We start from the raw sequence: 17,832 nt of genomic DNA, 5'->3' as shown, positions 1-17,832 counted from the left end.
TTTCTCTCTACTTTTGGGCATTATAGCTTGCAACACAAACACTGAGAGGTCATCATGTTTGGTCCATTATCTGCTTTCAGCATGCATCTTCCATCCCAACTAGTTCCTTCAGCCATCATTTTTTAGTGATCCCTTCTTTATTCCATCTGCCTCCTCCCCTCCGCTCAGTAACATTCTTATTTTTCAAACTAAATTTTAAAAATCAAATCAATTAGAAACAAATATCTATTTTTTTAATTTTATTGAATCACCATGAGATAGTTACAAGCTTTCATGTTTGGGTTACAATCAACAAATATTTCACCAAAAAATATTTTTCTTGCTTTTTGAGACTCCTGAGAATTGTCAATGACTGGACCATTTCTGTCTTTAAATAAAATAAAATAAAACTAAGAATCTGGTCATTGGAGCAGTTCTGATGTTTCTCTAAGACAGTGTACCAAAAAATCAAAGTGAAGTTGAACATATTATTCTCTCCGGATTCAGAATAGAGTCATCATATATGTTCATGTGTGAATTCTTGAGAAATATGTGGTCAAAGAGTAGCCCATGGTGATGTGTGTCCTCAGCATAAATAAGAAAAATAAATAATAAAATTCCATATTTTATGGAACCCTAAACCCAATTAATGCCATTTATCAGTTGCCATCAACTAAGAAATGTGGGTTTTACTTTAAAATGTGGTTTTTCTTTGGGGGAGAGGGACAAATACAGAATGATATCATTCATATGTAAGGTAATACAGATGGACAATGGCAAGAACTTGAGAGCTGGTCTACAGAACAGGGAGGGAGGCAGGGACTAGTGGGTGTTTAGAAAGGGACCTTGGGACCTACGTGGAGGAAAGCTGACATCTGGTGGAGGTGTGTACTGGAACATTATATGCCTGTTACTATCATTAACAGTCTTGTGAATCACCATAACAATAGAAATTAGGGAAAATTTTAAATTAGCATAAGTGCTATAAAATATCAATGGTGGCTAAAAAAGAGGTGCATACATATAAGATTCTTTATCACTGACACTGTATCACTGTTATCCCGTTGTTCGTTGATTTACTCAAGCGGGCATCAGTAACGTGTCTATTCCTCCCAGCCCTGAGATTTTAGCAGTGTCTCCTTACTCGGCTTTCCCAATGATTGGAGGCTCTTTCAGAGTCAGGAGAATGAGACCTATCATTACTGTTTTTGGCATATTGAATATGCCACGGGTAGCTTGCCAGGCTCTACCCGTGCAGGCGGGATACTCTCGGTAGTTTGCCGGGCTCTCCAAGAGTTATAGTTGCCTTCTTTATTTATGATATACTCTTCTTTGAAAAAGAAGAGTATATCATAAGAAAAAGAAAAATAATTCTCTTTGGGGGTGTTTCTTTCCTTAAAGATTGGTAAATTTATTTCTCCCATCATGTTGTTTGCTTACAACATAAGTGTATAACATAATACTATGGATAATTATACATACAGATACATATTTCAATACTTCTACATATCACATAATTGAAATATAAGCATGTTATAAATAGCTATAGGATACTGGTAAAGCTGATACTGCTTCTAGTCATATTACTTTTTCCCTCTTCCTGGTATTTATTATACACAAGGACTTTAACAACTTGAAGGTTTCTAATTAAAGCATGTCAGTGTTCTAGTTTTCTCTCATTTTGTTCCTTGCCTGAAGGCATTTCCTAATAGGTGTCTTGCTATTTGATAACTGTTTGACAGGGTGAGAAGTTGGTCTAGAGTTGGATGTGTCAGAATGCAAGTGAATCAGTACTCTCCTCAGAATGATTTTTGCTTTTAATGGTTATTAACATTAAAAAATGAGAAAAACAAATATATTATTTTTGGATTCTTTTCATTATTTTGAAATTCATGCAATAAATTAATGGGTTGGATTTGTATTCAAGTGCACAAAAGTTTGTGTTGGACTATGATTAACCTTCTCCATGAAACATTCACTTCTCGTGATTAGGTAGTGTAATAAAGATGTGTTAAAAGTTTTAGATACAGATAATTTGAGTCATTATAAAAATTACCCTGTTAACATAGCTACTAAACAAAAAGGTTTGGCACTGGAGACCTAGATATTTGCCTAACTCTGTAATTACTCTCTTTCATGGTTCTTAATCGACTCACTCCATCCCCCACAGCAACCTTAGATGTTCTTAGAAAACACACAAGTTATATATATGAAAGCAATAAAAATGCAACAGAACATCATCAATGTAAGGTTAATACTGGGTCGATTACGATTTAGTTATTAATTATCACTACTTCAACTACTTCATCATTAACTTTAACATGCTCTCAATGTGAGAAGAATTTGTTTATGTGCCACTTATAATTCTGTCAAGTAAGTTGATCTTTTTCTTTACATGTCTTCATTATGTTCAAATTAAGAATGGTTGTATTGGTTCTCACTTCTAAGATTTAGGATGTTCTAATCACTTCTGGGCATGATACAATTTACTATTAAATAAGAAGGAAATGCTTTAGTTGAAAACATGAGTCCTGCTAAGCTTTGGCTTGACTAGTGATGCTTAGATAATCACTGCATGTCTATGAGCCAACTTTCCTCTAAACCTAATTTGATGGTATCTATTTAGAGGGTAATTGGAAAAGTTGCAGTTATGAGTCATTTTATTTTTAACATGTTACATATGTTGTTGTTGTAACTGTACCTCATAGAAATTTGTGTAGTCACTCCTCTACTGAAGGATAGTACCCTCAAAATTTTTATGTCTAGAATAAAGGGAGAAATAAGAAATTCCTATCTATTTTTACTGCATGAGGAGGTAACATGAAGAGGAAAACCATGAAAATCAAATAGCTTAAATTTGCTTCAAAAGCAAAATACTAAATGTTAAAATCCTCTAATTCCTCAGGATATTTTACGCATAAACAAGGAAGATTAAGCACAAAGAATTGTGGGCAAGTGTCTTTAAACCTTTCATGAAATCATGACTATGTATTGCTGCTGCCGATATATAGATAGATAGATATGTGTGTATTTATTTCTAGAAAATACTTTTAATCTTTATAGATACTAGATACAGAATATAATACAACTATTAGTTCATTAATATTTTTATTCTCTTCATATATATTGTGCATTAAACATGAAGTTATTTAGACCCCTTTTAATCTTTTTGTTTCTTTTGTCTTTAGGTGTTGTACAGATATTCTATGCTGTTTAATCTTCATACTTTTCATTCTTGGCTACATTCTTTTAGGACTTTTCGGTGAGTAAATCCAGGTATAGAAGTTATTTAACATTTGCTAATGGAATAACTTAAGTCAGTGTTGAATTTTAAGCATTAATTATTTTCTTCCAAAAGCATTCATATTATTAATTGTTATCTTTTCTTGGGGAAATAGATATCACCGGTTTTCAGAGGGTACATGACATTGTAAGAAATGAACACAGGGCCAGAGAGATAGTGCAGCAGCTAATTTGTTTGATTGGCATGCAGGAACCTAGATTTAATCCCTGGAACCTCATATGTTTCTCTGAGTACCACCAGGAGTGATCCTTGAGTGAAGGTGGGTGTGGCTCAGACACCAAAGCCAAAATCAAAAAAAGCATATGAACCCAAAATAAATTATACCATGACAAATAAATACATATTATTTTGTGGCATAAATAACTTAAGTAAATTCAGTTATACCAAGGGAAGACAAATACCTTATATTTTATAGTCTCTTTTAAATTATTTCACCTTTGAAAGCAAGCAGCTAAGTATGTTGTTGTTTATTTATTTATTTTTTAATTTTTATTGAATCACCATGTGGAAAGTTACAAAGTTCTCAGGTTTATGTCTCAGTTATACAATATCCAAAAATCCATCCCTTCACCAGTGTCCATATTCCACCACCAAAAACCCCAATATACCCCCGCCCCCGCTCCCCCCCAACTGTATAACTATGAATTTCACTTCATTTTCTCTTTACCTTGATTACGTTCCATATTTCAACACAAAACTCACTATTGTTGTTGGCGTTTCCCCCCAAGAAAGACAGCCCTACTACCAAGGAAGCATTTGATAATTAGTTTTCCATTGCTGAGAATGAAGAGATATGTAACCCCACTGCTCCAAGTACATAACTCTTTTTTTTCCCTTTTTCCTTTTCCTTTTTTTCCCCCCTCATCCCCCTTCGCGCGCCTTATAGTATGGTGGGCACCACGCCGAGTTTCTCCCTGAAAATGGGAAACAACCAGGAAAGAGGGATATTTCCTCTTCTCGGCTGGCGTGGGGCTGTTGCTTAGTTCACAGTCCAGAGAAGTGGCTGCTACTTTAACAACCTTCAATATTCCAACAAAAACTCACTATTATTATTTGGAGATTCCCCTCCAAGTCAGACCTGTTAAAAAGGAACCATTTCACATTGCTGACAATTATAGATGTCAAGTCTTGGTTTTGTATTTCTGTATAAAGTCTAGGGAAAATTCTGCCAGAAATTGCAAAGCCCAGCTCACAGTCCCAGTGCATTGCTGTAAGAAGTCTCTGGAATCAAAGTCTTTAGGCGCAGAGGGTCCGTTTCACTCTCAGCAGCTCCGAATTTATCTGGGCTGAGGGTGTGCTGGTTAAACCCACTTCCCATGATTCTCTAGGAGCCCCAAGTGTAAAAATTGTATACCTTTGGGTTAGGAGTCTTACAAAATGGCTCCTGCCATGTGGATGCTGCCGCCGCCATTTTCCTTGCAGGAAGACAGGATGGGGAGGGAAGATCCACCCCTGGACAGTACAGAGTTGTAGTCCAGTTCACAGTCCCAGTGCATTGCTATTAGAAGCTGCGCTGGATGCCCGAATGTGTTAGGTCTCTGGAATCAAAGTCCTTAGGCACAGAGGGTCCGTTTCACTCTCAGCAGCTCTGAATTTATCTTTGAGAACAGCTATTAAAAGTATTTTCCAGTTTGCTGCAACTTGGATGGAATTGGATGGTGTCATGCTGAGTGAAGTGAGTCAGAAACTAAAAGTCATCTGTTGCTCATGTGGAGTATGAAACAAAGAAAGGGATCAGACCATCCCCAAGGGAAACAAATCTTTAGATATGACCGTTGAATGGGAAACTGAGGGGACGTGGGGATAAAGGAGAGAGAATATAAGAGAACGAAAGGAGAGTTTTGAAACACTAGTGGAAGAATTGCTGTATTACTCTACAACTCTACAAATATCATATAATGACTTCAGTAGTATAAATTAAGACAGTGCAATTTTAGAAGCTAAAAAACTTAAAGGAAACTTTTGATGAAAAAATATTGCCCCAAATTATTTTAGCGATACTATGAAAAAACTACACAGAACTACAGAATTAAAAAAATAAGCCAGAAAATTAAGAGGAGTGAGAACAAGAGAGGAGCATAAATCACCACCACTAAATGATGTACACTGAGGTATCTCTAGAACATTCCTTTGGTATTTCCTCAAAGTATTTGAACTCCCAGACAATAATGCAATTATAACCAGATGCACAATGTTTAAATAGAATGTTAGTTGGCTTTTTCTGTTCTACAAATAATAAAAGTTTTAGCTTCTCTGACTTTGAGACACATCTTTCTTGTCTACATAATTCTGTTTGTTTTTGTTTCTTGATACACAATTGAAATTTGTTGCATATGAAATGAAGATGTGGCATCAAGCAGACTTAAGGTTTCCTCATCTTACTTTGGTAGAATTGGGTAATTTCTTAGCCCCAGTTTCCTTACCTGTAAAATATGGAAACTTGTACTTCCAGGGCTATTGTAAAGACTAAATTAAATAATATCCTATTATACCAGTAATGCTACATAATAGCACTGGGCATTAGTGCTATTATGTAGAGTTACTGATATAGTAGGATATTATTTCATTATATCACTAGTATATTGCTAGTAGCAGTGTAGCACTGTCCTCCCATTGTTCATCAATTTGCTCAAGCGGGCACCAGAAGCGTCTCCATTGTGAGACTTGTTGTTACTGCTTTTGGCATACCAAATATGCCACAGGTAGCTTGCCAGGCTCTGCCGTGCAGGTGAGATACTCTCAGTAGCTTGCCGAGCTCTCCAAGAGGGATGGAGAAATCGAACCCGGGTTGACCATGTGCAAGGCAAATGCCCTACTCACTGTGCTATCGCTCCAGCCCATAATGTAGGTTACTAAAGTTAAAATGCATAAATTTCATAAGAACCTTATATTGTGCCTGGAAGGCCTATTGCACAAAGGAAAAAAGTCTCTCCTCCCATATCTCAAAATCAGTCCCCCAAAGAATTGTAATCCCCCAGAGAAACACCTCATATCTTTATATAGGTGGGGAAGGCTACTACCACTGTCTCCTGTCGACAGAAAACAGGGGCAAGAGAGAAGTTCACAGCACTGTTCCACATGGAGTAAGATAAGAAGTTTGTCTTTTTATTCAAGACATCCAGATTCATTTTGTAAAGACAACACTTCACCTAAGGGAATTGAATAATAAATGTTCCTAAATGAAGGACTACAATATTGAATTGACTTAGTGACTTTCCCTAAATCAATACTGATGCCAACTAATTAAAAGGAGTGAATCAAAACTACATTTACAACATATGTATGCTGTACTTAAGCCTTAAATAGCCTGTTTCTAAGATTAACATAACTCTTCAGTTCGGTCCAGTGTTGGAAAAGTGAAAGAAAAAGAAGAATGAAGGAAAAAGATTGGCAGAGTTTGCTAAGAAATTGAAGAATCTTTTATAAGGAAACAATGTATGTGTGTGCCTTCAGCTGAAGGAAGGTGATATTAAGTTAGTTTCAGTAACATATTGTAAAGCTAACATGTTTTAAATAGTCTGGCTTATTTCATTGCCATCTTTGTTAAATCAAGATCTCCTTAGCTTTATCTTGTATTCCTACTCTTTTCATATGAAGTATTCCCATGAAAGAGCCATGTTTCTCACAAATTTTGCTGAGAAGAAACTTTTTACCCTGTATGTGGAATACTGCCAGCTAGGATAAAAAAAAGGGACTTGATATTCAACTGATGAAAAGCAGAGCCTTCAATGAAGTGCAAGTAGAGTCTGGGTAATCAAATCTTCTTGAATGATCAAACTAATATTTATGATAATAGCCTTCTTTTTTTCCTACTTCACTGATGATTGCTATTCACTTATTGTACTAACTAGAGAAAGGAATATTTATTATGTACATTATTCTTAATAATCCTTATGTTAACATTAGATCTATAATAAAAGCATAGTTTTAAGTCATAAATTTTTAAAAAATTTTTATTAGTGAATCACCATGAGGTAGAGTTATAGACTAACAACTTTCCATGCTTGTGTTTCAGTCATACAATGCTCAAGTACCAATCCCTCCACCAGTGCCCATTCTCCACCACCAATGATCTCAGTATCCTGCCCCCACACACCCCATCCCCCCATCCCACCCCACCTCTGTGGCAGGGCATTCCCTTTTGTTCTCTCTCTCCTTTTGGGTATTGTGGTTTGCGATGGAGGCATTGAGCGGCCTTTGTGTTTGGTCTATAGTCTACTTTCAGCGCACATCTCCCATCCCCAGCGGGTCCTCGAACCACACTTTACCTGGTGTTCCCTTCTCTATCTGAGCTGTCTTTTCCTCCAGCGTGTAAGGCCAGCTTCCAAGTCATGGAGCCAATCTCCAGGTACTTATCTCTACTATTCTTAGGTGCTAGTTTCCCCTCCTGTTACTTTATATTCCACAGGTGAGTGCAATCTTTCTGTGTCTGTCTCTCTTTTTGACTTATTTTACTAGCATGATACTTTCCATATTGATTCACTTATATGCACATGTCATGACTTCATCTTTTCTAACAACAGCATAGTGTTCCATTGTGTAGATGTACCCAAGTTTCTTTAACCAGTCATCTATTCTCGGGCACTCGAGTTTTTTCCAGATTCTGGCTATTGTAAACAGTGCAGCAATGAACATCCAAGTGCAGATGTCATTTCAACTATACTTTTTTGCCTCTCCAGGATATATTCCAGGAGTGGTATTGCTGGGTCAAATGGGAGCTCAATTTCTAATTTTCTGAGAAGCATCCATACTGTTTTTCAAGAGGGCTGAACCAGTCACCATTCCCACCAGAGTGGAGAGTCCCTTTCTCCCCACATCCATGCCAACAGCAGTTGCTTTTGTTCTTTTGGATGTGTGTCAGTCTCTGTGGTGTGAGGTGGTATCTCATAGTTATCTAGTCATAGTTGGTATCTCATAACTATCTGCACTTCTCTGACGATTAGTGATGAAGTGCATTTTTTCATGTGCCTTTTTGCCATTTGTATTTCTTCCTTGAGAAAGTTTTTGTTCATTTCATTGCCACATTTTTTGATGGGGTTGAATTTTTTTTCTTGCAGATTCCAACCAGTGCCTTGTATATCTTTGATATCAACCCATCATCAGATGGGTATTGGGTGAATATTATTTCCCATTATTTAGATTGTCTTTGTATTTTGGTCACTGTATCTTTTGCAGTGCAGAAGCTTCTTAGTTTAATATAGTCCCATTTGTTTATCTCCATTTCCACTTGGTTGGTCAGTGCCGTGTCATCTTTGAAGATACCATTAGCCTCAATATCTTGGAGGGTTTTGCTGACAGTGTCTTCAATGTACCTTATGAATTCTGGTCTGATGTTGAAGCCTTTAATCCATTTTGATCTGATTTTTGTGCATGGTGTTTGGTCGAGGTCTAAGCCCATTTTTTTGCTTAGACCTTGCATGTGGTGGTCCAGTTATGCCAACACCATTTGCTAAAGAGTCTTTCTTTGCCCCACTTCACATTTCTTGCTCCCTTATCAAAGATTAGAGGTTCATACATTTGGGGTTGTGTGTAGGGATATTCCACCCTGTTCCATTAGTCTGCAGCTTTGCCTTTGTTCCAGTACCATGCTCTTTTAATTGTTACCGCTTTGTAGTAGAGTTTGAGATTGGGGAGGGTGATGCCTCCCATCGTCTTTTTCCCAAGAATTGCTTTAGCTATTCTTGGGCATTTATTATTCCATATGAATCTCAAGAGTGCTTGATCCATTTCTTTGAAGAATTTCATGGGTACCCTTATAGGGATCGCATTGAATCTGCATAATGCTTTGGGGAGTATTGCCATTTTGACAATGTTGATTCTCCCTATCCATGAGCAGGGGATATGTTTCCATTTCCTCATGTCCTCTTTTATTTCGTGGAGTAGCGTTTTATAGTTTTCTTTGTAGAGGTCCTTTACTTCCTTAGTTAAGCTGATTCTGAGGTACTTGATTTTCTGGGGCATGATTGTGAATGGGATTGTTTTTTTCATGTCACTTTACTCTGTTTCATTATTTGCGTATAGGAAGGACATGGATTTTGGGTATTGATTTTATAGCCTGCAATTTTACTGTATAAGTCTATTGTTTCTAGGACTTTCTTGGTAGAGATTTTAGGATTCTCTCTATATAGTGAGAGTTTGATTTCTTCCTTTCCTCTCTGGGTGCCCTTAATGTCTTTTTTTTTTTTTGCCTAACTGCTATGGCAAGTACTTCCAGTACTATATTGAACAGAAGTGGTGAGAGTGGGCATCCTTGTCTTGTCCCTGATCTTAGTTTTTCCCCATTGAGGATAATGCTTGCCATAGGTTTGTGGTTGATGACTTTGACTATCTTGAAGAAAGTTCTTTCTAAACCCATTTTGGTGAGGGTTTCTCATAAATGGGTGTTGAATCTTGTCAAATGCTTTCTCTGGATCTATTGATATGATCATATGTTTTTTATCTTTATTTTTGTTGATATGATGGATTATGATGATTGATTTCCAAATGTTAAATCATCCTTACATTCCTGGGATGAATCCCACTTGGTTATGGTGTGTGATCTTTTTGATGAGTTTTTGGATTCTATTTGCTAATATTTTGTTGAGGATCTTCACATCCGTATTCATCAGAGATATTGGCCTGTAGTTTTCCTTGTTAGTAGTGTCTTTGTTTGCTTTTGGTATTTCTATGTGCCTCATAGACACTGTTTGGGAGAGTTCCTGTTCAATTTCCTGGAAAAGCTTGAGAAGAACTGGCAACAGGTCCTCTTTAAATGTTTAGAAGAATTCGCTAGTGAATCCATCTGTGCCTGAGCTTTTGTTTTTGGGAAGACTTTTGATTACAGTTTCAATTTCCTTAATATTAATGGGTCTATTCAGGCATTTCAAGTCTTCTTGGTTCAGTCTTGGGAGATGATAGGAATTCAGGAATTTATCTATTTCTTCTAGGTTCTCTTCTTTTGTGGCATACAGACTCTCAATGTAGTCTCTGATGATCTTTTGAATTTCATTAGTTTCTGATGTAATGTCCCCTTTTTCATTTCTGATTCAGTTTATTAGTGTTCTCTCTCTCTTTGTGAGTCTCGCTAGTGGTTTATCAATCTTGTTTATTTTCTCAAAGAGCCAGCTTTGGTTTCATTGACCTTTTGAATTGTTTTTTGGGTTTCCATGTCATTAATTTCTGCTCTAAGTTTTATCATTTCTTTCCTTCGGCTGGGTTTAGGTTCCTTTTGTTGATCTTTTTCTAAGATCTTGAGGTGTCAAGTTATCTATGTAGACCCTTTCTTCCTTCCTGAGGAATGATTGCAAAGCTATAAAGTTTCCTCTTAACATGGCTTTAGCTGCATCCCATAGGTTTTAGTAGCTCGTTTCTTCATTCTCATTTGTTTCCAGGTATCTTTTGATTTCTTCCTTGATTTCCTTCCTGACCCACTCATTGTTCAACATTGAGTTGTTTAATTTCCTGGTGTTTTATTTGGTTCTCTGCATCTGTGTGTGATTAGCTTCTATCTTCTGTGCATCATTGTCTGAAAAGATAGCTGATAAAATTTCTATCTTCTTGATTCTATTGAGTATGTTTTGTGACCCAGAATGTGGTCTATTTTAGAAAATGTTCTGTGTGCACTGGAAAAGAATGTGTATTCTTTCTTTTGGGGGTGTAAATCCCTGTATAGTTCTGTTACTACTCTCTCTTCTATTTCTTCCTTCAGAGCCAGTGTTTCCTTGCTGAGTTTTGTTCTTGTTGATCTATCCAGAAGTGACAAAGTGGTGTTGAAGTATCCGACTACTACATTGCCAGCAATGTCCTCCTTAAAATCTGTTAGCAATTGTTTTAAGTGTTTGGCTGGTCCCTCCCTATTAAGTGTGATTTCTTCCTGTTGTACATATCCCTTGATAAATAGAAAATGGCCTACACTGTCCCTTCTAATCATTTTCAGCCCGAAATCTATGTTGTCAGATATTAGTGTGGCCACCCCAACTTTTTTGAGGGAGTCGTTTGCTTGCAAGATTGTTTTCCATCCTTTAACTTTAAGTCTGTATTTATTTCGATTATTCAGATGTTTCTTTTTTTTTCCTTTTTGGGTCACACCCAGCAATACACAGGGGTTATTCCTGGCTCTGCACTCAGGAATTACCCCTGGCAGTGCTCAGGGGACTATATGGGATGCTGAGAATCAAACCCGGGTCGGCCGCATGCAAGGCAAGCGCCCTACCCTCTGTGCTATCACTCCAGTCCCAGATGTGTTTCTTGTAGGCAGCAGAACATTGGTTTCAGTTTCTGGATTCATTTTGCCACTCTGTGTCTTTTGATTGCTGCATTTAGACCATTGATATAGACAGAGATTATTGTCATGGAGTTTTGTGCCATCTTTCTGTTAGGGTTTGTTGTGCTTATGGGTGTTTTCCTTCTTGTCTTAACAGGAGCCCTTTTAGTCCTATTAAGTTTGGTTTTGAGTCTATGAAGTTCCTAAGCTGTTGTTTATCTATATAATGGTGTATTTTTCTATCAAGTTTGAATAAGAGTTTAGCTGGATAAAGTATTTCTGGTGATGCATTCATTTCATTGAGTTTTTTCACTATCTCACCATTGTCTTCGGGCTTGGAGTATTTCCTTTGATAGCTTTGCTGTAAATCTAAGGGGTACTCCATTTTATGTGATTTCCTTCTTTGACCTTGCTGCTTGCAGTATTGTGTAGTATAGATCCATGGTATCTATCTTTCTGACTATGATATGCCTTAGAGTGTTTTTTTAGGGTTTCTTTTAGCTGGCACCCTTCTGGTTTCGTGGATCTGGATGCCTGCATTCTCTAATTCTGGGAACTTTTCAGCAATGATTTCTTTAACTGCAGCTTTTTATTTGGGTTGCCTCCCTGTCCTTCCGGTACTCTGATGATTCTAATGTTGTTCCTCTTGGAGTCATCCCCTAGGTCTCTGATTCACCTTAGAGTTATTTTGAGGTATTTTCCCATTGTTGTTGCCTGTATGATTTCTGCTGCTCATCTTCAAGTTCACTGATTCTGTCTTCAGCTATAAACATTCTACTGTTGAAGACATCCACTGAGTTTTTAATTTCATCTACCGAATCCTTTATTTGTGACATTTCTTTCTGCAGCTTTCTTATTTCTGCTCTCATTTCTTCCTGTATTTTCTCAGCTCTCCATTTGACTGTTTCTTTTATTTCTTCCTTTAATTTTCTCACAGTCATAAATTTTGACTTGTTTTTCAAAAGGGTTCCTGGTTGAGTAAATTAGTTAATTGTTGCATTTACCAAACCAGTACTTGGAACTGTGGCTCGAAGTTTTTGTTTCCAGTCTAGCTAAGGAACTGTTAACAATATTCATTGGATCGATAGGAGATTAATGAGAAGCTGGTTAAATACAAAGAAATACAGAACTCTAACCATGGTCTGAGAAATTGCATATAAGCATTCTGGTTAACAGGTTTGGCTGAACTTTTAAAGACAGTGTCTGTTGTCACCGACTTGGTTTTTAAATATTTGAAGTCCTCATCAACATCTGACTGAGAGATCCCAAATGATCTTGCACAATAAAATGGTTGTACTAAGTTAATTATGAGGGAAGATGTAACAACAGCTGTCACTGTCACTGTCACTGTCATCCCGTTGCTCATGGATTTGCTCAAGCGGGCACCAGTAACGTCTCCATCATGAGATTTGTTGTTACTGTTTTTGGCATATCGATTACACCACGGGTAGCTTGCCAGGCTCTACTGTGCAGGCGAGATACTCTTGGTAGCTTGCCGGATTCTCTGAGAGGGGCGGAGGAATCAAACCCAGGTGGGCTGTGTGCAAGGCAAACACCTTACTGCTGTGCTATTGCTCCAGCCCGTAACACCAGCTAAGCAGATAAAATTTGATGCCTTGAAAAATGGATACTGAAGTCTCAAACCTTAAAATGTGAGCTTTGGTTTTGGAATCAGGTTTTGGAATTCAGAAACTCAGCGGGTTTGAAGAGGCTGGTGGTGCAAGTTTGAAGGAAATTGAAGAAAATTAAATTGGAAGCAGCAGGGTAGGGCTGCAGATGGTAGGAAATAGGACTATTTCTGATGAATGTGGTGATCAAGAAGTTCTCCTTAGGGAAGGAACTAACTGTACAGCGCTGTATCTGCACTGTTCTCTGACCTAGGTGATGAGATCCAAGTCTGGAGTTTGAGCCTGAGCTTGTAGTTGAATGAGGTTTCCGGTGGTCTTCAGGAAGTATGCATGCATTCGATTGTATAGGAATCCTAGAATATGCATGGTCAGAAGTTGATTGATGGTAGATACACATAAGATTGTAAATTCCCTTTTTTGTTCAGTATTGTGCTCAAGCAGTAAGGAGAGGGCTTCTTCTGGCACCACTTCCTGGCAATACCTTGGCCTGGCTGTGTGGGCCTGTTATGTCAGAACTTGGTCTTCAGTGCTACGCTGCTCAGGCTTAGCAATGCTGAGAAACACTGGGACTGTATCCAGTGTTTGGGGGACTATGTGGTGTCAGTAATTTAACTCAGGATCTAGTGCATACGTGACTTATGCTCCAACACTTGGAGCTATCTTCTCAACCCTTGGTTGTAGATTTTTTAGCCACCTCTTGAGAGGTGGGGCATTCATACCTTTATCTGGAATCTGGTAAACTTTGGGATTGCTTATTCAGTAGAGATATGGGTCTGGTGAAAGACCAGTAACGGGTCTTGGTGTACAAGTAACTTAAAGATTGGAGAAGGTCATCATGGATTGGCTGGAAACAGGGTGGCTGATATTACATCATGTAGACAAAAAAAAGAGATTATCCTGATTTAGTCTTAAATTCTTAATGTTGTTAATGTGAGAGGATAAAAAAATGCTAAATGGTCTAGTGTGATCCAATATGATTCCATCATTGCTGAATTCAAGTGTTCATGCAATGGACCATGATAGTATAATAGATAAGGTACTTGTCTTGCATGTGGCTAACCTGTGTTCAATCCCTGGTACCACATAGTCCCTCAAATCCCACCAGGCATGATCCCTGAGCGCAGAGCCAGGAGTAACCCCTGACCACCACCAGGTGCATCCTGGCAACCCACTTTTTCAAAGACAAGTGTTCATGTGTATGAGGGAATAATATAGTCATATATCTTTTTCCCTGTTTGCTTGTGTAAATCCAGTATATTATTCTTTTCTCTGACCAAAAATGTCTTCAAATGCCAAGAAGGGAGCATTCTCATTTTTAGTCCCTTATAAGTACTAGAACTTTGAAAGTTGATTGGTGCTGTTTGGTATAATTTCTTTGTTGATTGCTCATTTGGATTTTTTTTTTGCAATTTCCTGTCATATTTAATGAAGATAGTGAATAAGCAGCCCCCACAGGCTGCATTCCCAGAACCTCAGCCACCCTGATTTTTGGCAAAAAAAAAAAAAAAAAAGCTCCTGTTTCCCATAGTGGGAACCAAGACTTTAAAGTCTTTATAGAATGTGTATTTGATGCTTTACTTCAGCTGTTCATCAGCCTCAGAAGGAATTGATGCCCTTTCACAATAGCATAGGATAGTGAAATAGGGATTATCCAGCAATTACAGTTCAATACTCTAAAGTATTCTCCAGACCCTTGTGTTTAGCTTTAGCACCCACACACCCATCCTGGTTTTGCTTTCCCTATAGCACTCAATAAATTACAAAATATATTCAACACTTTATTATAAAAACAGCATAGAGTTAGAAGATTTTGCTCAACTCTCAACTAAGAACAAATTCTGAACACACTAAAGGGAGGTTAGGCTAAACTATTATTTTTGGTAGGTAAGATTTATTGAATGCACTTTGATTTACCTTATTTTTAACTTTTGACTGGTTAATTGGGTTGTAACCCAATCACAAATCAAGGAAGATCTGTGTCTGTATCACATGACCCAATTCAGGTTCAGACTGCTCTATCGTAAATTAAAATCTTGGAGGGAAAGTTTGATGTCCTACCTCTCCCTTTTCTTAAAGGTTTCCATTCTAATAAATATGAGAAGTGAAGGAATCATATTTTTATACATAAAAGAGGTCACTCTTGTGGCCTTCCTAAGCACGTAGATAATTCTATAATGACTTTTTGTTTTTTCTACAAAGAAACAGTGAACAGTTTGTCTTACTATAAATAAGATTATATCTCACCATGCTCCCATTTTCTAGTTTGTGAATGTGGTGTCCTCATTCTAATAAGAATTATAAAGGGAATCTGCAGTGGGGTCTGGTTATGGGTCCTCATAGCACTAAAAATACATCTATCAGACCATAGCTTAAAACAGCTTTAGCAAAGAAAATTTGTCTTTGAATTAAAAAAAAAATCAAGAGATTTGAAGAACTATAGTTCCATTTTGTAAAAGTTGGTCTAGTGAGTTTTTTCTAAAAGTGTATTACATTCATAACCAGAACGAGTATTAAATTTTTTTTTTCAGGGCTGGATAGTAGTACAGTGTTTTGCTTGTGGCTGACCCAAGTTCTATTCCCAGAACCCCATATGAGCCCTCCAGGATTGATACTTGAACACAAGCCCTCAAGGTGTGGCCCTCATGAAATAAACAAACAAAATGTCTTTTTGCATTCTGTAAAAAACATTTACAAATTAGACTCTCAAACTTCACTTGTTTTAGTTATAGAAATATTCATTTTAAACAGAAAATAGTATTGAGAATTTCTTGACCAGTTTTCTTTAGTAATGAGTGGCACTACTGTTTGCTGAATGGAATACAGTTAACAAGAGAGGGACTCATTTGTGCTCAAGGACATGGCCCTAAATTCACCATTGGGTGGAAGAAGCCACCTGTGCAATGATAAAAAACATTTTTCTTATGCAGGCAACTGGATACAGGGCTGTTCCAAAAAAATGTTTCTACAGCAGTAGTGTCATCAACACAGATTTTCAAATTCAGTATCATGTGTCCTATTATCTGCTTCATTGCATTTGTAAATTGCTTGTGTTAAAAAGCCATAAGCACAATTTGGCAGGCCTGCTCTTCACATATTAAAACAGTTAAAATGTACCTTTAAGGGATACAAAATAATGATTTGAAAGCCAACATTCCCAACTAGCAAGTGTTTAGGGAATGCCTTAGCTGCCCCAAACAGATTCGCAGTTAATTTTTAAGTGTCAGTGCAAGCAGTTGGTCTAATCACATTTTCTCCTTGACAGAGGGCTTTATAATGGCTCCAACTTCTGACTCAGCCCTGGAGCAGAATAGGAACATGCTTTGCAAATGTTGGGAAATGAAAGATTTCATACTTCAGCATCACTTTCTTGATATGTATGAAACAAAAATTTACCTGAAGAAAGTTTTTACACATATACTAATTTTTACTTATTTTTACTGAGTGACTAAAACAGTCTTTCACAGATTCCCCCAACACACATACACACAGACACACACTGACACACTCAGACACACACACACACACACGCACGCACACACGCACGCACACATTGCTTAAATAGTCTCCAGATTTACATTTAAAACAAAAATTAAGAGGAAAAGATGACCGACCCAGATGTGTATTAATTGCTATGCAGCTTGGTTGTTTGGCTTACTTCATTAATATAACATAAATTGCTTAATTCTAGAGATTGTGCTCTTAATTCAGTCCTATACTATTTTTTATTTAGTAGGAGGATGAATGAGAATTTTTTTAAATGAATGTTACTGAGAGTAGTCAGAATAGATATTCCCATCATATACTCCTAATAATTTTCTCTTTCCTTCTTCCAGTCTCTAATTCCAATTTAAGCTGGATTTAAAACAGCAAGTGTGAAGAAAAGGCTAGGGGATGAGTGAAGAGCTGACCTTCTTTTGCAAACAAGTCTCATGATTAATCTGGTAGCCGAAGTCTTACCTTTCTGAGACTATGTTGAGTCACTTTGCTGATGTGTCAGTGTTTACTTTCTGCGATTGTTTGCAAAGTTAGTTTCTTCTATGTACAGATTAAAGAAAGGAAGCATATTCTTCACATAATACACACCTCTTAGTAAAAGCTTGATGTCTTCTCTGTTAGCACTTACACTATAAAGTGATATCAAGGCTTTATGCTTTTTTTTTTTTGCCAAGAAAACTTGAAAGGATTTCAGAAAGGATTTTCTTTTTCTGTTTTTGTTTTATTTTGTTTGGGGGCCACACCAAGTAATGCTTAGGGGTTACCTGTACATAGGAATTATTCCTGGCAGTGCTAAGGGAACCATAGGTGATGCTAGGGATCAAACCTCAGTGGTCCACATACAAGGCAAATGCTCTACCCACTGTACTAACACTCCAGCCCCCAAATAATACTCAGCAGTCCCTGGGGGCATTCGCTTTGATACTGAGCCTACCTCCGAGGGCTCAATATTTTAATGTTTGGTTTTGCCACTGCCATGCTGGTGGTCACCAGGGCAACATGGCAGGGATCAAACTTGTAGTGCCTGGGATCAAACTTGGTGTCTCAGCATTTAGAGCTCAAGATCTACCTCTGAAAAGAAGAGGTAGCACTGTACACTGTCATCCCATTGTTCATCGATTTTGCTCAGCTGGGCAGTAGTAACATCTGCATTGTAAGACTTGTTACTGTTTTTGGCATATCGA

General features: G+C 37.5%; 1 protein-coding gene across 2 annotated transcripts in view; it reads left to right on the top strand.

The window, feature by feature from the left end:
- SLC44A5 (solute carrier family 44 member 5) overlaps nt 1–17,832 on the top strand; it is a 386,145-nt gene that overhangs the window by 264,789 nt on the left and 103,524 nt on the right. For both annotated transcript variants that reach the window (XM_055140401.1, XM_055140402.1), the window contains exon 3: nt 3,168–3,241. In XM_055140401.1, the coding sequence (XP_054996376.1) occupies nt 3,168–3,241 (74 nt within the window). The remainder of the gene's footprint in view (nt 1–3,167; nt 3,242–17,832) is intronic.

This window comes from Sorex araneus, chromosome 5 (assembly GCF_027595985.1).
Source record: "Sorex araneus isolate mSorAra2 chromosome 5, mSorAra2.pri, whole genome shotgun sequence".
NCBI classification, from domain to species: domain Eukaryota; kingdom Metazoa; phylum Chordata; class Mammalia; order Eulipotyphla; family Soricidae; genus Sorex; species Sorex araneus.
Note: the sequence above shows the minus strand (reverse complement) of the source record. Positions and strands in the feature narration are given on the sequence as shown.